The 21949-nt window shown below is 37.3% G+C and overlaps 1 protein-coding gene across 3 annotated transcripts in view; it reads left to right on the top strand.

Moving 5' to 3' along the window:
* The window catches only part of SYT1 (synaptotagmin 1), a 540926-nt gene that overhangs the window by 322150 nt on the left and 196827 nt on the right, over positions 1 to 21949 (top strand). For all 3 annotated transcript variants that reach the window (XM_004752358.3, XM_004752356.3, XM_004752357.3), the window contains one exon: positions 13801 to 13983. In XM_004752358.3, coding sequence (XP_004752415.1) covers positions 13818 to 13983 — 166 coding nt within the window. In that variant the 5' untranslated portion in view covers positions 13801 to 13817. The remainder of the gene's footprint in view (positions 1 to 13800; positions 13984 to 21949) is intronic.

Genomic DNA, 21949 nt, shown 5'->3' with positions numbered 1-21949 from the left:
AATTTTATTAAGTCCTATCTCCTATTTTTATTCTATATTTTACCTTCTGTGATACAGAGTGACTCTAGGATGATTAAAATCAACACTCATATTTTATTCATGCCATCAGTACACTTTTATCTTAGCAAAAGTGTTAGTTTATATGTAATATAATATCCAGTTCTGAATTTATAACAGTGTGCCCTCACTCTGAAATGTCTGCTTAGCCAGGTAGATATTGTTTGAGATTCTACATGTTGACATTAACCATTTTAAGGAAAAGCAGTGGTATAGTAACAGCACAAAATCAAAACAAAAACAAAGCAACAACAACAAAAAACCACTTGACTAAATATGAACCTATTTTCCCCCAACAAAATCACCATAGTTTATAACCAGACTGATGAAACAAACTTGAGATTCTAATCATCAGTGATCTTGACCTACACAATAGGGAATGCTGCAAATCTGGCCTTATCTGTTGTTCTACAGTGATCTAGAGATGATTTCTACTTCATAGTACTAAGTCATGATAATATGGCATTTTGAGATTACAAGTCATCTAACACCTTTCAAGAAGGGCACATTCGGGACAATTACTTAAGATCACTTTTCAGTTTTCTTTTAGTGTGTCATAATGTTTTGATCAATAAGTGTGGGAAAAGGGCCCCAAAACATGAGAGGATTGCCTATAGAATGGCTTTATTTTGAAGAAATTATAGTGTCTATAATTACTGAATATAAAATGAAAAGGCAATTTAGCTCCATATATTGCTGTCAGGAAGATAGCATGCCTGCTTATGATGTAAATGAGGAAGTATTTACAGATCATGCTTCTCAATGCAAACCATTACATGGAACTCTTTGTCTGAAGCTCTGAGATGCAAACTGTAGTAGTATATTCATCAGTCTTATTACTGAGCCACTCAGATGGAAATGGTTAAATCCAACTATTGGCCAAAATAAAAGTTTACAGAAATTGACAGGTAATGATTTTTATCAAAGTCATTTTTTTTACAATGATGCTTAAATGTGAGATGGTGACTTGATAGTATTGGTTAAGAAATCTGTTGTTCAGCTCACTTTTTTTTTTTAAAGATCTTATTTATTTGACAGAGAGAGATCATAAGTAGACAGAGCAGCAGGCAGAGAGAGAGGGGGAAGCAGGGTCCCCGCTTAGCAGAGAGCCCGATGCAGGGCTTGATCCCAGGACCCTGAGATCATGACCTGAGCTGAAGGCAGAGACTTAACCCACTGAGCTACCCAGGTGCCCCTCACTTTCTTAAAGTGGTATGATCTGGGTTTACCAAGAGGAAAGAAAAGCCATGAAACTGTTCATAGATACAGGTCTAACTCTATCAAACCTTGACTTGATGATGAGATGGAAAATAAGCTATTGCTTATTAAGAGCCAAAAGCAAAGGAGGAGAAGCAGCAGCAGCAAAAGAAGAAGAACCCACTGGGAAACACTTGGAGACCATGCTACATAATGAACATAATAGGCTATCTCCCGTTCAAATATTCTTTCCAAACCTTGGGCTCCCCTGATTTAATTCTTAGTTGCTCTCAAGTGGATCAAGATGTAGTTGTTCACTGTCTCCTCTCTCACACATTGATTAATGATGGGTGCATTAGAGAAGGCAGAACATTTAGTCTGAATATGCAAAATTAGAATCTTACCTAAACCTTTCAAATCTTCAAAATTAGATGAAAACCAATTTTTTTGTATTTAAAATCAATTTAATTCAGTTTTATCTATCAAGCACCATAGGATGTAGGGAAATGATCTTTATCTTAATTCATATGATGTGGGGAAGACACAGTCCTTTTCTAAATAGAAGAAAATGTAATGAGTATCTCTTAGACTTATCAATAGCCAAAAACTAAGGGTCAAAGGCACACACAGGTAAAAGGTATTAACAAGAAGTTAAGTTGGCAAAGTATAGTTTTAAAAAAAAAAATCAGCTTATAGAAAAAGTAAATTTTATTTGTGTTATTGTGGGAAATTAGATTATAAAGTATTTGTAGATACTAACTTTTGGCTGCAATCAACAGCAAGCCCAACACGAAATACATTAAAGGATAAGGAAAATGTATTATCTCCCATTGCAAGAAGTTGCAAGGTATGATGTTTATAACCGTAGTTAATACAGCAGCTCAGCAACATCATGAGGGTCAGGGTCACAGTCAACATCCAGGAGCAGCATCTGTAAAGCATCAGGCTTCTTTGCTAGATTCTCTCACGATCACATGACTGCAAGCTCTTCCAAGTCACACACACAAACCCAGACACCACCAGCAGAAGAGAGACTGGTTTCTGTGTATCCATTTTTCAGAGTTAAAAAAACTTCCTCAGAAGTCACCCAACAGATTTCCTCTCCATCACAACAGGCCTGAACTGGATCACCTGCCCTTCCTTGCCTAAGCCAACCAGAGACAAAAACAATGAGATGACCATGAATGATACATACACAGAGAGAGAGACACAAATAAAGATTATCCATGAGTGGAGGATAAGGAAACAGTTGCCTGAAAAAAATAGGGCTTATCTTAAATCAGAAAGAGTGAATAGCTATTAGGTAAGCAGTTGACATGCAACTTTATAATTATTTTGTAAATTGTGGGTATTATCCATTGAGGTCTCATGCCCCCAAATTAATTAGTTGGCACACAACAGAAGATAGCACTTAGGAAGAAGAATAACCAAATCACCACTTTCTATATTTCATGTCTGATATACATATACACCTACAGGTCTATATCTAGCATATAAACTAAGTCTTCAGACCCCACTTCATTCAGATAGGTTAAATCTCAATGGTTTTCTGTCTGGTATCATCTCTCAGTAGCCTCCTATAATTATTTCTACTACAATATATAACACATTGGATTCTAACCATCTGTATGCATTCCCAAGCATACAGATGGTGAATGAACTACTTGAAATTTATCCAAAGCACCTAGTATCATGTCAGACACATTGTAGGCACCCAATTTATTCATTCACTCAACATCTCTCCATTCATTTATTAGTGAGGCAGAATTCCACGGATCCTGGAGCTAGCCTGCTTCACTCTAAATCTTTGCTCCAACACTTACTAGCTGTGCAAAATTTGGCATATTTTCATCTATAATGGAGATATAATAATATTGCCTGACTCACGGGGTTTATTTTATGAACATTAAATGAGCTTATATGCTTAAAGCTCTTATAAAAATGTCTGTCTGATCGTATGGGCTTAGAAAGGGTTACTATTGTTATTTATTAATACACTATTTCTAACTGTAGACTGCAGAATTTTTCATCATCTTTGCCACAATCTGAACTATGCCTGGATCGATTTTAAGCTTTGCTTCACTGTGTGACAAAACAATGACAGTTTGAACACAGTTTGATAAAAGAGGGCTTTGAGTTGCAAGCTTAGATTTTCTCTCAAGTGCCTGCCGCTCAGAAACAGCAAGAGCTCAGAGCTGAGTTTCAGCAAAGCAATGGAGAATGGGATTCCAAATTATCTATCTGCAGCTTCTATAGAAAACATTTTGAGAGCCAACTGGCTTGATCCGGCTACGCTGCTTCTCTTCAATCACTGCCAAAAGCATCTAGTTTCATCTTACTATGCCGAAGTTAAAGAGAGGTCACTTCAATTAATACCGTACACAATGAGCATTGTCACTGAAAACTATGTTAAATTGATCCATGCAAGATCAATTTCATCTCTAGGTTTTCATGGCTACCTTTTCTAGCAAAGAAATTTTAAAAGAGATTTTGACCCTTATCATACAATTTTTAAAACGCTGTGATATACATTTGAAATCTTTGCAATTCACTTGGAAGTCTATTTTGTTAGCTTTTCTTGATTATGACTCTGCCGTCCTTTTTTTTCCCCCTTTTCTTCTTTTTTTTTCATTTATTCATTTGACAGAGAAAGTACAAGGAAGGGGAGCGGGAGAAGCAGGGGGGAGCGGGAGAAGCAGGGGGGAGCTGGAGAAGCCGGCTTCCCGCTGATCAGGGAGCCTGATGCAAGTTTCTATCCCAGGGTCCTGGGATTCATGACTGGATCCAAAGGCAGATGTTTAACTGACTGAGCCACGAAGTGACACCAGCTCTGCCATTCTTAATAAAATCTTAGGAGACCCTTTCAAGCCATCAAAGTTCTCCATTAACTGATGCTTTTAAAATAAATGGCAGCTTTTAAAACTTTTAAAAAATAAATTATTTTATTAGTAGAGAAATAAGTACACAATAAATTAGAAAAACAATCTTTAGTTTCTGAGTTCACTAAATGCTTTTTAAAACTGCTCTCATATCCCAATTTTCAAGATTTATTTCCCTATTGTAAGTGGGAGAGTTTTTTGTTTTTTTGTTTTTTCTGTATCATTTCATAGTAATTTAGTACTTGGGCTTTGAATTGGATGTGATTTACTTGTTTCCATTCTCTTATTCTCTATATTATAGGTCTGAAGGGGGAAATATTGTAGTACTAAATATAGTTCCCATTTGGTTCATGGATTTATTTTTATTTTAGCTGGTTCTTCTTAAATTTATATTGCTTTCAATTGCTAAATATAATTGTGGTGACTGATCTTCTGGGAATGAGAAACTCTTAAAAATTTTATCAAGTTCACTGCTTTATAACACACTATTTGTAAACAATGCTAATGCTTTCTCTTCTGTAGGAAATCTATATTTTATGCATTGTAAGAAACCATTAATTACAAGAAGCACCATTACTTTATACATGAAAAAAATGTACAAATTCAACTATGTCGAAATGGTTTATCACTGTACTTACTGAAAAATCATTCACTTTGATTTTATTTTGTGTCACTTTTATACATACAAATGAGGAAATTAAAAGCAAAATAGGTTGCTTAAGTTCTTAAAATTTCTAAACCTGTTCTCAATTCAGAGTTAATGGGGCCCATCTCTTTTTACACACCATTTCCCTGTGTGCTACCATCAGTGTCAGATCAAGCTTTTCTTTAAATATTGCTCCACTAATGCTTCCAAAATCTTTCCAGACACTTGACTCTCATTCTCCCAGTTTAACTGTGTAGGCTTCATGGAAAGCTTTCAGACCACAGCCCGTATGCAGATTCCTTCCTCAAATGGCCTTTCAAGGATTTGTTGACTAGAACGTTGATGGCAGATTGAAAAGGCCCTGGGCCTGGCCAGAGAGTAAGATGCCACAGACAAAAGGCAAATCCCCATTTCTGAGGTGCAAAAATGTGGAAAAGTGCATTTAATTGAATGTTCCAAACCCTCAATTCTCAGTTGGTCTCCACGGCCTTTGTCTAGGCCTGCAGATGACCGCACGTCATCAGTTCTACCAGTCTTCACACGCACGTAGTTATGAATGCAGGGAGACTTGGTCACAGAATCACTGCCACCGGCTTATCAATTTAAATAGCCCCCAAAACCCAAAACTACCTAACCTAGTGAACCTAAAGGGTAGGTTTTACTTCTCATTATGCTTTCTCGATAGCAAGGGACGGATACCCCAATTCCTATTGTATTCGTTTCTATAGTGTACTACAAACTGGGCTCAAGGAAGCAGGAAAAACAGGAGGAACATCATTGCACTGTGGTCCCGGGCTTGGACGCCTGTCTTTACCCCTTAATTCTGTGACAAGGAGCATGTTTCCTCTCTCTGCCTCAGTTTCTTCTGAGTACTTCATAGCGTCAGTCCCTGAGGGAGAGAATCTTAAAATAGTGCCATTGGCCTCAGGCCCACATCTAAGTGAGCTGTCCTTGAGTCAGACACTCGTCCTTCCTGAAATCCGCTGTGACTCTGCTGCAACGGGGTGGCCATGCAATCTACCCAGACTGTCGCCCATTATTAGAGCCTGTGAGCAGGAAAATTTCCCTGGGAAGGAATTACAAGCAGGTAAGCACTAGGCTTCACGTCTCGAGTACGTCTCTCACCCACTATCTGCGGGATCCAAGGTTAGACCACCAGTCTCTCTCCAGAGAAAACAAAGTTTAAAATAGAAAATAATGATTTTGAACAAGTTGGGCCAACCTGGAAATAAACCTTGAGAGTGATGACAGGTTTTGACATAGGACATTATTTTTTTAAACACTCGAAACTAGAGTGAGATGAGAGGATTACTGAATTCTTATACCCAGTATCCATCTGCCTTTAAGGAAGATGGATCTTGAGGAACTGCTTTTGCTGGTCTCCGGGAGACGAGAATGGAAGTAGATGAACACTAAAAAATTTAAAAAACTAAATTGTATTTTAAAAGATAAGAAATAAATCATGGAACACTACCTCAAAAACTAATAGTGTACTGTATGGTGACTAACATAACAGAACAATTTTAAAAAATCAAAAATAAATAAATAGATAAATATAAGATAAAAATTTAAAAATAAAAGAAACAGTTCACATTAAAAATATGAAAAGTGGAACTGGGTAAGTCCAAATTTTCCAACCTCTAGTACGAATAGCTAGCCATTTAAAGAGTCTGATCTCTGGTTTTTAATACAAATGTTTGCCTTTTAAGCTATCCTACTGTTTGAAGCACCTCACATGTATCCTTTGGATCCAAATTCCCTAATTCCTGGTCCTACTTGTTACTTCTTATTCTCGCTTTTCCATCTGCCTCCTGGCAATTGGAGTCATGTTTCCAGTTGTTTCACTATGTCAAGAAGGTAACTGTGAGTTGCAATTTACCACTATTGGCATCAAGAGATACGATCACGGACATATTGAGTTTCTGTAACGGCGGGAAAGAGAGCCGGGAGAAACTCCTGGGCTGTCTTGAGGGTGAGAACTGGGGTCTTACTCTCCTTTTCTCTGCCTCCACATAAGGCACAGGGCTCAGCAGACACTCAACATACATTGAACGCCCAGTACCTGATAAATGAAACCCGTAGTAAGTATTGTTCTCCCCTTTGAAGGGAAAAAGGTAAGAAAAGCCAAGATAAGGAGAGCAGAGGATTTTGATCCAAGAGAAGAAAAGAGAGAAAAAATAGAGAAATAAGGAGAACCAAGATGGCTGTCGGTGGCCGAGACAGTTTACAAGGAGGCAGAGAAAAGACCTACAGCCCTTTGTATAGAGCCAGGAACTAGAGATTGTGGTGTTGCTTTCTTGGGTGTATACTTACTCCAAACCCATTAGGTCGTAGACATTAAATATATACAGCTCTCTCTGTAGGTCAGTCCCGCCTCAACCTCCCCAATAAAGGGGCAAGTTAATGAACAAGTAGATTCCTAGGAAATGCAGCCGGTGAACGTTCCTGCTCATGCCCTTCCACAGACACCTTCGGTATAAACATCTACACACCTTTCTGGTGTTTGTAGTGTGGTATTTTAGGGTTGGGGCGGGATGCAGCTTCTATTCTCAAAGTACAGCTAAGCAGACCCACTTACAGTCAAGGTGCAAAGTGTTTATGACAGATACTGCCTGAGAACCACACTCTTCAGCAAAATTTGCTCTGTGCCTCTTAGGAGGCTTTTGTGACTAAATGGGTAAAACCTGGAGGTAACTAGATCTATTTCAGAAAAAAAGAAGAAAAAGATCCAAGAGCATGTACTTTTTATGGTTTCTGAAGGTAGGTGGCCTGTTGTGCTCCAGCTGCTTCAAGGCTGGAAAACCACCTTTCATCTCTCACCCTTACTAGGACTATCGCCGGAGTCAGCTGTCATTGCTGTAAGAGGGACCAGGTTTCCTCTTCCTTCAAGAGACAGTATCTATTCAAACTAGAGACAATATATACCTTAATCCTGACTTTCAAACGTCTGCACATTTGTGGAAGATTTTGATAATGCTGCTTGACTTCACTTAGTGCCCATAGATCCCTGGGCTTGGAAAATTTTAAATGAAATGATGACAGTGGTTTGGGCTTTTTTTCCCCCAAAAAATCTTCCAGAGTGGGTGCCACAGGTTGTATTCCCTGGGAAGCTGCTCTGAGTCCAACGTAGCTTACTGGGGGAATGCTATCCTGGTGAGGCAATCATTGAATGTAGATTGTCCGTGGGGAAGTGGGTTTAACCTTGGGCATGGCATCTCCCTCCCAGACAAGGGCAGTTATTTAAGGGAGAACATTCAGCTCTGAGCTGTCCTTAGGCAGCACTCTCTGAAACCATGCGCCCCCTTTCTGAAAGAAAGGAGAGATGCACGTGGTTTCTACTTATACCTACAGAAGGTCAAGGCAAATTCTAATGAGATAAAATCACTAACATTCTGCCCTCCATCTCAAAAATATGTTCTAACATATTCTATGATATCTGTTGGACTCTTTATATAATTACTTTAATAGTTACTTTCAGCTCGGGGCATTTCTGCATTAGAATACTTTTTTAAGTAATATTTTCAGTGTCTATTTGACCTTTGACCTTTTCCTCTGGTTTACTCCTTTTTTTTTTTTTTTTTCTGAGAGGTGGGGGCAGGTGAGCAGGGAAGAGGGAGACACAATCTCAAGCAGGCTCTATGCCCGGCATGGAGCCCAATGTGGGGCTCGATCTCACAACCCTGAGATTATGACCTGAATCAAGAGTCGGATGTTTAACTGACCAAGCCATCCAGGCGCCCCCCTCCTGTTTGCTTTTCAATTTTGCATGCTGTCATTATAAAATACAATACTTCAGTAGAAATGAAAATGCTGCTTTCTCCTGAAACCATTACGTTTATGCAGAATGACAGACTAGCTCACTATATAATCTGAGAAATCTATATCAATTTATGGACCTAGAGACAGACATAATTAAAGTCCTACTAGAAGAATATAAGGGACAAAGGGAAGTTGTCATGGCAACCAAAATCCTGATTTTCCTCATTTTATACCACAAAAGTATTAACCTCTATGATACCTTAATATTTTTTCTACACTGTATTTTAACCGGTGGCCATTTTGTACACTGTATTTGCTAAATGTGTAACTAAATCATTACTTCCTACAATTTAGCTTTTACACTATATTTTAAAGTATGTTTTTGAAAATCTGGCACTAGGAAATTAAACTCTTTCTGCAAGATCGTTTTTCTTAAGAGCAAACAGTGCTAAAGGTTTTTTTCTTTGTATAATTTAAAATATGTAAACATACAGGAAAAAAAAAGAATATTCTACCACAAGTTTAACATTTTAAATGTTTCTTTCCAACCTCTTTTATACAGGAGTTTTTATTTAGAAAAACTGGACATACTTTATTTAATGTTTCATACTTTGTTTTTTTCATCTAACACTCTAATGTATTTCTAGGTTTGCAAATATTTACTGTTAAGATCATTTTAGTAACTTCATTTAATGGATTACCATTATTTAAAATGTCTGTTAGTTTCTGCTCTTCTGACAAATAAATTACAATAAACTTCTATAAACTGTTTATACACTTCAGATTAATTCTTTCTTGTGAATTCCTAGAAAAAAGAATGAGCTTTTCTATAGCTTTTTATATGTCCTATTACTTTGGCCGCCATGAAGTATTTTCTACTCTATGGTTTTACCCAACTGCTCACTTTTCTGAACCCCTTCCCTTCACATCTACTTTTAGTCGTATTTACAAATGAATATATATTAATTAGTTCATTGTTATTTTGACTTTCAGGTTTTGGCTATTTGTAAAATTGTAAAATTAAACACATTTTATCTGTCAGGAGGATGTATATTTCTTTGAGAATTGCTTGCTCATTTCATTCATACTAAACTTTCTCCTACAGGGGAATTTTATTCAATATTAATTCTCTTGACATACCTCAAGAGGCCAAATTCCACTTTAACCAATTCAATGACTCCACCTCTAAAATTAAGCAATCTGTTTCCCATTGGCAAGAAGACTTGTGTTTTCCATTTACTGATAAATCAATTCAAAAGAAAATCATACCTTTCCAATACTGATTTAACTGTTTAATAATAGACCAGTATTATTATGAGAGAAGACCGGTAGAAAGAACCTTGAATTAGGCTAAATCTTCGTTGGACAAATCATTTAACCTCTCCGCAACCCAGTTTATCCTGTAAAATAAGACCAAGTTGCCTTTCAAGGTTGTGATGAGAACTGAGAGTATTATGCCAAGGACAGTATTTTGGCACACAGTGGGTTAATAAGCGGCATCTTTAGTTTTCATTAGCCCCATTAATTTTTATTGTATCTTCCCAAGTCCTTTCTATAGTGGTTTTCCAAACTGTGGATCTCAACATTAGAGGATGGTGAAACCAGTGTATACAATTTGGGGGTACAACTAAAATTTTTAGTGAGAAAAGCTAAGTATATCAGAATATTTCATACATAATGAAGACAAGCATTTTTTCTATCAAGTTTTTGTTCCATTTAGAACATCTAGGTGGTGAGATGTTGATATGAGATATCAGATATCAGATACATATCCTGTATGCTGGCGCACCATGTAAAATGTAGTTCTTATTATGGGTTATAGTAAAAAACTCCTTTGAAAACCACAATTTTATTGGATACTTGTCTCACAGTGTGTGAGTCCCTAACACTATAGCAGCTAAGACATCCATGTTCAAATCCCAACTCTACTAATTATTACTGTCTGACTTTGAACCAAATCATAACGTCTGTAGACCTTAGTCTTCTCACCATTAAATGGGTGGTAATTATACCTTTCATGGGAGTGTCATGGGAACTCTAGGTTTTCCTACATCTAAACCACTTAGTGGGTATCAATAACGTTTGTCTATTATTTTATCAAGACTCGGGTAGACCATAAATTTTTTCTGAATAAGCAATCAATGTTATATAAAAGAATATAAGGTTATCAAATTAGGCAGAACCAAATAATTAGATAGCTTTTCCATCTACAAAATGATGGAAAATAAGAAATCAGCATCTTATTTCCACAAATATACATTCAAGGGCCATGTCACTGTGCTTAGTTTTGCTATTTACAAACAGCATCATCTCTCAAAATATAAAGGACAAAGAAGATAATATTAAATAAACTATTAGTCTTTCTTTGTCAGTATATTAGATCCTTAATTGCCCATTATATTTTTGTCTTTTATGAAAGACTTTAATTTCACAGTGGTATACATTAACTAAAAGGAGCACTGTCTCTAGAATCTTTCCTTGATTTAAAAATATCAGAAATGATACAGATAATACTATCATGGACCAGTAAGAGCTAAAGTTTATAGCTTTGTTTTGATAAAACACTTGTAAAGCATACCTTCGACTACAGAGGATTGTTTTTGGAAATTATAGAAACATTTGTTGCCTCTTTTAAAAAATGTACTGAGTAAACTTCAAGTCCATCTTCCAGACGTTGAGGCTTCTAAATAGCCTTTCAGATCATTCAATTTGTATGTTGAAATTTTTTCTATTCCATTATAAGCTGAGGGAACATGAAAATATTTAACAACCTGAGTGGCAAAGTGCCCAACCATCCCAGGGCACAAAGGCTAGAAACAATTGTATAGCCATTTGAGGTAGCAGTTGATAGGTCCAGATAACCAGCAACAGGGTCCCACTTCCAGAACAGGACCAAAATTGAGTGGAAACATAATTAGACATCATAGTTTTAATTTAATGATGGCACTGTTATATATATATGTATTTGTATTTAATGCAATACTTTCTTTTAATCCTACAGTAAACCATGATCCCTCAAATATCCTCAACCAACCTGTGGAGATAAGTAATAAGGCATATCATATCTAGTGATTCTCACAGCAGAGGACCAAATTCAGTTTTTGAATACATACATACTAATACTTCATACATATGGATGTGTTTGTGTATGTATGTGTATATAATTTTAGTCCTGTTGACGCGCATGAAATATAGAAGTTACGGTATGATCAGTACCGAAGCTTCTCCTAAGTTATGCAAACAGAAGTCCAGTTTTCTGCAGGCAGACAGATCCTAAGCTAAATAGAATCCAAAAAAATAATGAAAATCTTTTAGAAAGTGACCTTGAGTTGGAGAAATACAATTTTCCACAACCTGGAAAATTCTGGGTTGCCAAGTATTCCTAAGGAGGAGAGGCGGGAGGACTGAGTCAATTGATCGACACATAGAAAGCTAAATTCATTGCATAGATTATCTCATTGCATGCTCAAAAACGTCATGTCTTTGGTATGACCACTCTCACCTTACAAATGAAGAAACTAAAGAACAAAGAAGATTTAAGCCCACATCAGTCTGATTTTCCCCTTTCAGGTTCTATTAGTAGCTACTAGCAGTAAATTAAAAGCTTTAAAAAGAGACTATATTATAAAATGAAAATTGATTATATGTGTGTATTATTAGCTTCAGACCTCATCTCCTTTTAAGAGATCCAGAAATCTCTGGATTTTGATTCAGATTCTAATAATAATTCCACACATCTGAGATTATTCTGCTTTCAAGTGTACTTCCACTAAATATTTTAAGTATGCATAATTAACTCACAAAAAATTTTTAATTTTATAAAAATCCTTTGTTTGTTTGCTGGTTATCTCCATTTCTTTGCAAATCATAGGTCCATCAACTTTTCTGCTGAGACTGTGGAGTTTCTTTTGCCCAGACATGTTTGTATTTATCTACTTCTGCCCCAAATCCTGTTCCCTTTCTTATGAGCACTGCCTGAAATCTTAAGTCATACAGTAAAATTAATTAGGAAAGTCGAGGTTGGGAGAAGGGGGGTGGGGTTATGGACTTTGGAGAGGATATATGCTTTGGTGAGTGCTGTGAAGTGTGTAAACCTGGCAATTCACAGACCTGTACCCCTGGGGATAAAAATATATTATATGTTTATAAAAAATAAAAAATGAAAAAAAAAATTAGGAAAGTCCAGAGTATGTTTAGGTTGGAGAATAGGACTTCAAGCATACCTCTTCAGATTACCTTCTTTAAATTTATAGAACACTTCACATGTACTGAGAAAAATCTAGGCAGGGCAGGTCTCTTCTACATATTTCGGAAGGCAGATAAATGAAGAGGTCAGATGCCTTGTCAGAATCCATTTAGCTATGAAGAGGACTCGAACTGAGGTCTTCTGCATTCAAGGGCTTAGATTTTTTTCATTGGCTACCTTAAGGATTAATTGGGTTTTTGTTTTTAAACACTTTGGAGGTAAACATTTAAAATCAGAATAATTCAATAATATAATCAAATAGAATAAACTGAAATGATTTGACAGACAAGGCAGGTTTCATCATCAGTTGCTTGATGTATATAGTCAATCTTGCCGCATTTACAGTGGCTCCCAACATTTTCCCAGCAAGACAAGGGAACTACTGGTCACAGTATTGTCCACTATAAATGTCAAAAAGAAAAAAAAAAAAAGACAGCGAAGGAAATGTACCATCAATAAATGAGAATCAAGAACTAACTCCTCTTTGACACTCATGACATCTTATAGTATCAATGTCATAACAGTGTGACTTACAACCATCTTAAAATTCACTAATATTTTGATACATGCTATCATTCATCAACATTTTCAATATAAATATTTTATCTTTCTTTCCTCTTATAAGACACAAACGTTGAGAGCACAGAGCATGTATGTTCTAAGCAACTGCTTCATCATCCACAGTCCTGTAACATACGGATTAGAAATCACATCTGCACAGTAAATACTCGGTGGTATAAACAGCTAATAGATTTGAGAGCTCCCACGTTATTGTTAGGAGAGGGTTTTCAGGATGTACGCCTGGTCTTACCTTCTGAAAAAGACTCTCCATGGTGGTTCCATAAATACTTTATGAACCAACATAAAGTAATATGCTAATGCTGGACTAGTTACCCAGGGAACAGGTGCACCCCCTGATGTGTCTCTTCTCTGGTGTACCTTTGATGTGAGATCAGTTAAGCCATTCTGAATTGTTCTTTTATTTATTTATTTATTTTGCTTCCCTCCTCTCTTAGATTCACCAGCACCTAAAATGGTGAGCGAGAGTCATCATGAGGCGCTGGCCGCCCCGCCAGTCACTACTGTTGCAACCGTTCTCCCCCATAACGCCACAGAGCCAGCCAGTCCTGGGGAAGGAAAGGAAGATACCTTTTCCAAGCTGAAGGAGAAGTTTATGAATGAGCTGCATAAAATTCCATGTGAGTACGACTACATATGGTCGGTTGGTAGGGTCAAAAGAAATGTTTGAAAATGGCCTTACCCACTGCGGGGGAAAAGGCAGAATTTCTCTTGACATACTATAAACATACATTTTTTTTCATTCTTGGCATGGTAGCATTCCAATAAGAAGATGGAATATTAGAAATGGAATTTTTTAAATCTTTAAGTATACTTTATATCTCAAAGCCCTGTTTATTTAAAAAAAAATTGTATCTTGTGTTTAATGCAGGTAGGTATTTTTTTTAAATGTCTGTTTTTCTCTAGAATATTCATGTTAATGCATTGTCGTATATGTTTTAAATTTATATTTATGAAATTATTCCACTGTATAGATTATTCCTAAGCAATAGCTAAAATGTACTTTCCTGATATTGCAAGCTTGGTTTCCTTTCACTTATTAATATTTCAAAGTTTCTGCACAGTTTTTCTTTGTCCTCGGGAAAACAAGCACCTCTACCGAAATACATGTGTATGAGGGCAGCTCTAGTTCTACCAGCGGCGTTTAAATCTGAAACATAGGTTGGTCTGTTTATTCAGATTTGAACAGTTCTGATGAACTAGAGTTTTTTTCAGATGCAGGAAAAATATATTTTGGGCCTCATGAGGCTTATATTCTAGTGAAAAAAGTAACAAATCAATAAAGATGCAAATATATACAGTAAGTCATGCAGTAAGAAATGATAGAAACTAAAGACAATGAAATCAGAGAGGGAGACAAACCATAAGAGACTCCGAATCATAGCAAACAAACTGAGGGTTGCTGGAAGAGCGGTGGGTGGGGGGTGGGGGGGTGAGGGGGTTGTAAGAGGTGGGTGGGGTCAATGCGTGATGAACATTAAGGAGGGCACACGATGTAATGAGCATCAGGTCTTATAGAAATCTGATGAATCACAGACCTCTAACTCTGAAACTAATAATCTACTATATGTTATTTAATTGAAGTTAAATAAAAATAATTTTTAAAGAAAGAAACTAAAAAAGGAGTAAGTGGAATATAGAAGGGCATAGAGGGGAAAAACATTATTTTTTAGGATGATCAGGGCTGGTTTCTTTTGTAAGGAACCCTGAAGGGAATGGAGGAGGAAGTTTTAAATTCCAAAATTTTAATTTTAATTTTAATTCTGGGAATTCCAGACAAAGCCCCTTAGGGAAAAACCTGCTTGGAACAGCAAGGAGCCCAGGGAGCTTTAGTAGAATGAATGAGGTGAGGGTAGCAGAAGGTGCATTCGGACTTGAAACACAGGCCCCATCCTGTGAGGCCATGAGCATTAGTCTAAGAACTTGGATTTTACTATGAGTGAAATAAAACGGCTTTGTAGAGTTTTGAGCAGGGGTGTCCCATGATCTGACTCAGGTTTTTTTTAAAGATCACTCTAGCAACTGTGTTGAAAACGAGCTCCAGAAAGTCAAAGGCAGAAGATAAAGCAGAATGTTGCAGTAATCCAGATGAGAGATTTATCAATTTATAAGAAAATTATTCTGTAAGGACATTAAAAAGCAAGAGAAAAAAATACACAGAATCAATTTCTTTTCTGTTAGTGACTAACGATTTGTTGATCGGTCTACTTTTAACAAATTCAAGTTCATCTGAGAGACACTCTCAGTATAGTGGCCAGTAATTATCCTTCTCACAGGAAGATCCATAATCTAGAGGAGGTAGAGATGGACCAATAGATGGAGCCCTAGGATGGGAAATCCAAGTTCTTTTTCCTGCTCTGCTACAAGGTTGATGGAGGATCCTGGTGCTACTGACGAAACTTGGAGGTTGTAATGACAAGGCACAAACCAAAATTCATATGCGGGGGGGTGGGGGGGTGGGGAGTGGGCGAACTCTCACTTGAATATTTTATCAGCATGATTGCTTTATGAGAAATGAGTTAGCAGAGAAAGAAAGAACATCAAATAAAATGCATATTCTGCTTGATCTGCAACACCACCTTCTCTAGAATAAACCCCATGAGAGGCATGGCACTGGTACTAACTACGGGACTGAACGTTCTGCATACATCCACATAACTCATTCTCTCTTCTCCTTTCGGCTTTGTGCAAATGTCATCCTCTTAGTTAAGGACTTTCCCAACCGTGCTGCTTAAAATGATAACTCACTCATCCCACCCCATCTTTGCCAGAAGCTCCTGTCCTCACCCTTGCTCTATTTCTCACCATATTATTTTGCATCGTGCTGCAGATGGTGCTCCTTATTATTTGTTTTTAAATTGCTCTGGATCCCTCCAAAATAATGTAAGCTCTCTGGAGAGCAAGGAGTTGGGTCTGTTCTTTGCATAGCTATATCCCAGGCAGTGCCTGGTACATATGAGGCCTCCATGTCTACTTCCTGCATAAATGCATGACTGAATGTCTATTTAACTTACCTCCTGAACCACCCTCTTCAACTTTGAGGCCTGAAGATGCTGAAAAATTAAAGCCTATTAAGAATCTTTAATTTTTAACATTAAGAATCATTTCAGAGCTTGACTGAGTCATTCACACTGAAAAAAGCAAATTGTTTCCATCCTTGCAGTGATACCTCCATGTTTTACCCTTTCCCACTTAGAGACAGCCATCATGTGAATTAGATTTCCCTCCGGTTTAGCAGCAAGAAAACAGTCAGCTGGAAAATAAAAACTAGGAAATGCTCCCTTAGTTTCTTTCTTTCCTTGGCTAATTTCATTTCTTCCCAAGCCACTGTTCCACTCTCTGCAGTGGCCCTGAGACCAGGTGTCTCGTCTCTTCCTCCATGGAGGTTTGCTTTTGATCAGCAACCTAAAGTAATAGAATGTCAGAGGATCTGGGCAACACCTACAAAAATACCATATTTCTTGATTCCCCTTGACTTAATAGAAAGAAACAAGCCCACTAACCAAATCTTAAAAGAGTACACTAAATTAGAGTTAGAAAAACTTACCATAAACACAGCTGTATAGTTTCATTAAAAATGTGTAATGGCATATTTTACCCTTTCGTTTTAATCCACCACAATTTTTACTGTCTGTGTAATTGAAAATTCTAATGGGATTTATGCGCCAGGAGCAACACTAAGCACAAATAAAACACATCCCGCAAATCAAATTCCTTTAGGAGCCTATGTTATATAAAGGTTATCACTTTTGACTTGGCATAATACAGTGTGACGCTAATGACAGGTAACAAATTAGAATATTAATTGATTTCAGTCTCTGAACTAAATCTCGGTTATCTGGCAGATGTGGTTTTTTTTTTTTTTTTTTTTTTTTTGCAAAATTGATAGCAAACAGCTTTAGTCTGTCACTTGAAATTCCCACTTGTGAGAAGAGAGGTGTCACAATGGCAAGGAGTAGGCCTGTCATTAGTTGGGTAATCTACACGGTCCAGCAAGGAACATATTCAAACCAAATTGCCTGATGATATCATCCCTAACACCATGGGGCTTAAAAAAAGGGAAGAAAAGGAAATGGTAAATGCTGAGCATTTTTATCTTTCAATTCATTCTGCACACCGTTATCTAAATGAAGCAGACAAGGTTTTTCAGGATGTTTCTTTATTTTGCAACTTTGATTTTAATATGACTAGGGCCATGGTTGGTTTGTAAAGCGTGAACTTGTGTCATCCAAAGAGCTATGATTAAGGTTTTGATATTCATGAGCTTCTTCAAGTAGAGTGTCCCTTTCCTTGAGCACAGCAGAAAACCAAAGAGCCAGAACCTGTCTCTTAGTCCGGAGTAAGAGTGGATGAAGGGTAGTTGTATAATTCGTGCAGAAATGCCATTCAATAGTTTAACAGAGGGATTAAAAACGCAAGCTCTGGACGCAGACTACATGGGTTCAAATCTAAGCTCCACCGTGTACCAGCTCTGTTCATCTTTCTGTGTATGAGTTTCTTCCTGTATAAAGTAAGGAAGAAGATGGTATCTCCACCACAGGGTTGTTGGGTAAAGGGAGCAGGGCATTTAAAGGGCACAGAGTAAGCATTCTATAAATGTTAGTTAGTATTAAACTCAAGCTGTCACTTTAACAAATCTATTTCCATTTTTAAAAGCCATCTACTCTGGTCAGACAGAAACCCAAATTATGAAAACACCAAAAACTTTGCAGCCTACTATATGCACATTGCAGTCTCTAAACCCACTCCAATGATGTCTGATCTAGCAAAGGTGAATTCCCTCATGGTGTTTCCTTTCCCTAGTATCACCTCCAATTTTCCTTTTACTTTTCTTTTCTTTTTTTTTTTAAGATTTTATTTATTTATTTGACAGAGAGAGATCACAAGCAGGCAGAGAGGCAGGCAGAGAGAGAGAGGAGGAAGCAGGCTCCCTGCTGAGCAGAGAGTCTGATGCGGGGCTCGATCCCAGGACCCTGAGATCATGACCTGAGTCGAAGCCAGCGACTTAACCCACTGAGCCACCCAGGCGCCCCTCCTTTTTCTTTTTTAAATAACTTCTATAATTTCACTCTCTCTCTCCTTCATTCCTTTTGGCCCACACATATGCTCAAGGTTCTCGTATCTGAAAGTGCCTAGCAAAAATTCAACACACAGTTAAGTGCTCAGGAAATGTTCCATTTTCTTCTTTCCTGCACTAAACTTTTCTTCTCCTTACTTTACCCCTCTGTCAAACTACCACTATATCTTCTTCCTTCATACGTACACCAAAATTTATTGAAAAACATAACCTTGACCCAGATATCTCTTTCTTTAACTCCCAAGAACAACTCAACTACTTCCATTCTAATTTCCATTCTGCATGTGCCATTGAAGTTGTTTTCACTGGAATCACCAGCTACTTCTTGATGTTATGAAGGTTATGATCCACCTTCACTCAGTCAAATATTTCTGTATTATTATCGCTATTAGCAACCATCATCTGAAACTCTTGATTTCCAGGACTCTGCTTTTTCTCCTCTTCCTTCTCTGTCCATCCCTACACTCTTCCACTGGCTGGTCCTCCTCTTTCATTGTCTTTTCTCCTCTCAAGTGGCAGAGGATCCAGGATTACATTTTTTTTTTAAAGATTTTATTTATTTGTTTGAGAGAGAGACAGTGAGAGACAACATGAGCAAGGAGAAGGTCAGAGGGAGATGCAGACTTCCCATGGAGCTGGGAGCGTGATGCGGGACTTGATCCTGGGACTCCAGGATCATGACCTGAGCTGAAGGCAGTCGCTTAACCAACTGAGCCATCCAGGCGCCCCAGGATTACATTTTTAACCCTGTTCCATTTTTTGTTAGTTTGTTTGTTTTTCCAACATGTTCTCTCTGGGTGATCTCATTCACCTAGTCTTTCAAATAAGAACTCTCTCCATCATTCTTGCCTCCCTGATCCAGTTCACCTTCTCCTATACCTACAATTCATTTCAGTCCTGTTGACTGTGCTCATGGAAAACCTCTCCAACCCAGCCATCATTCACATTCCAGTGCTTTCTCTACTGCTCTTCTCTCTTCCCGGACTCCCTTCCGTCCTTAACACAGACACATTTTTTTATCCTCCAAGAACCAGTTCAGATGTTATCACTTGGAATCGAAGTTTCCTCATTTCCCAAGGCAGAATTACTTGAGTCTTCCTCCAATCTTCTAAAGCCCTTCATGAAAATCTTTATCTTGGTTATTCAGTTTTGTCTGGGGCCTCTACTCTCATGAAAATGTAAATTCCTGAGAGACAGGAACCATTCCTTCCACATACTTATATTTACCATACTTTGAAAGTGCCTGACCCCATGCCAGAAACTGTATAGATAGTTTCCCTTTGCAAACACTATTATACCAAACATTATACCTAATGCTCTTTGTGCCATGCTTAGAGAAACGGATCTAGGCAGTCTTGGTTTTCACACCATTTTAGCCAAGGATCCCTTTGTTTGAATGAAAATTATAGAAGCCTCAATTTCTAATATCAATAAAGCAAATCAAGATTCTCTCCCAGGGGCAGCAACAAAAACCCCTGGCTGAGGAGAACACTGAAAGCTGTGACTTGGAAAACTAATAGGGAAAGCCGTGTCAGCCTTCCCAGCAACACCAGTGAAACTCAACCCCCAGTCATGATAGATAGGTGGTTCAATATGGCATAAGCCTATCGGTGATGCAAAATGCAGTCCAATCACTCATCTTCCCTCATCTGACTGCCAAATGGACAGAAGGTCATTGTTGCGGGTCCTGTCACTGCTTTCTGTTAATGTCATGAATGTAACGTTAATGCCAGAAGACCATTTCAAGATCAAATGAAGAGAATCCTTAGGAACAGACAGGAATCCATGGCATGTGAATAACAGTAATTACTGTAGTGATCTCCAGCTTGGCGACCCTCATTTTACACATGAGAAAGCTCAGGCTCAGTCAGGTAAGTAATTTGTTCAAAGCAGCTACACATGGAGCAAGCTGTAGGTAAGGGAGCGTCAGGAAAAGTCTCGCAATTTATAAATTTGCATGAACAGACTATCACTAAGGCTGCAAATCAACTCCACCATTCCTTATCACCACTAAGACTAAAACTATTAGGGTCTCATGTGCCTATACGAGGTGTTTGCCTCTTCATAGGTTTTAAAAGACTGAATACTTGGAACACAAATTTAATACTAATTCAGAGTTTCTCATTGGATTTAAAGTAGATACTTGTTCACTTCATGCTTCTGCATTTCTTTTCTTGCACTCACTCAGTGCCAAGTTAATAACTCACTACTAGGTAAGGACAAACCTTAGATTTTGTTTCATTGTATCAATGAACTCTGTGTATGACTCAGCTTCTGTGATCATCTGTTGACTCAGTTCTTCCTCAGGCTTCAGAAAAACAGTGGCCAAAATATTGTTATTATTCATTGTTAGCTTCTAGTCAATTGAAATAGCTCTAAGAAAAAAAAGTTACAATACTGATGAGTGTTATTTTCAGAGCAAAGTAAGTCCTTTATAATACTGAGTGACTTCATCAATGCAACGCTAAAGGAATTGATTTGGGACAAGGACACTTAGAGATAAAAGGGTTGCAATTCATCACAGCACAATGTAGTAATTTGTGCTTATAGTCAAACATTTTTCATTAAATCTTAATTTATTTCATCATCTTTTTAAGTCTAATTCTGGTTCAATACATAGAAAATACCTGCGTGTATATATGAATACAGACAGAGAAATATTTAAGAGCTACCATTAGTAAAAACTTAATCATTTAGTGTGAAGTCTGTTTGGTTTTTAGTAGAGTTGGCATTGTCTCTGGCTAGATATTCTGATATTCATTGGGCCATTTTTAGTGTGCTTAAAAATGGGTAAGAGGAATGGCAACTGGCATTTAAAGATCATGGGCTTAGGAGCCTACAAATCTTGTAATGTGTGAGACGGTTTCACACAATGAAAAATATTCCCACATTCCACACGATTTTCAAAATTTCCTAAGACATGCATTTAAAAGAAAACTCTGTTTATAATTGTCTAAGCCTAGAACTATTTGACATAAAAATGTGGCTATACTGTATTTCTGCATGGTTCTAATATAACCTGAACATTCTAGCTTTTATTGTAATGTTCACCCAAACTCTGACTTTATTTTCTCCTTATTTTTTAAAATCTTGATTGTCTTACTTCTCTAACTCCAAAATCTATTCTTGCGTTGCAAGCATTTGATTATTTCATTGTCTTCTAGTATCGTTACACCTGAAGATTTTTATACTGAAATGTAAATTATTTCATTATACACTGTTTTCTTATTTTCCCTTTTTATTATACTTACCACATTTTCTTGATTTGTAAAAATTATATACATAGACCTGTTGTATTATTTATACTTGAGAGTAAGGGGAATATTATAAACTATTTGTTATAAATTGGGACATTGTGTGTAATACGGATTTGTAAAGAACAATCTGCAAAATGATTCTATCAACAGCCTATTTTTGATGTGGAAACAAACATTAAAAGAATATGCTACTGATATTTCAGGAAAGTTGTTTAAATGTGTCCTTGAATTGTGTTTCCCTCTTGGAAGCCT

Source organism: Mustela putorius, unplaced genomic scaffold (assembly GCF_011764305.1).
Source record: "Mustela putorius furo isolate JIRA1106 unplaced genomic scaffold, ASM1176430v1.1 tig00003911_pilon_pilon_pilon, whole genome shotgun sequence".
In the NCBI taxonomy this organism is placed as follows: Eukaryota; Metazoa; Chordata; class Mammalia; order Carnivora; family Mustelidae; genus Mustela; species Mustela putorius.
The sequence above is the reverse complement of the archived record's forward strand: the minus strand, read 5'-3'. Positions and strand labels throughout refer to the sequence as shown.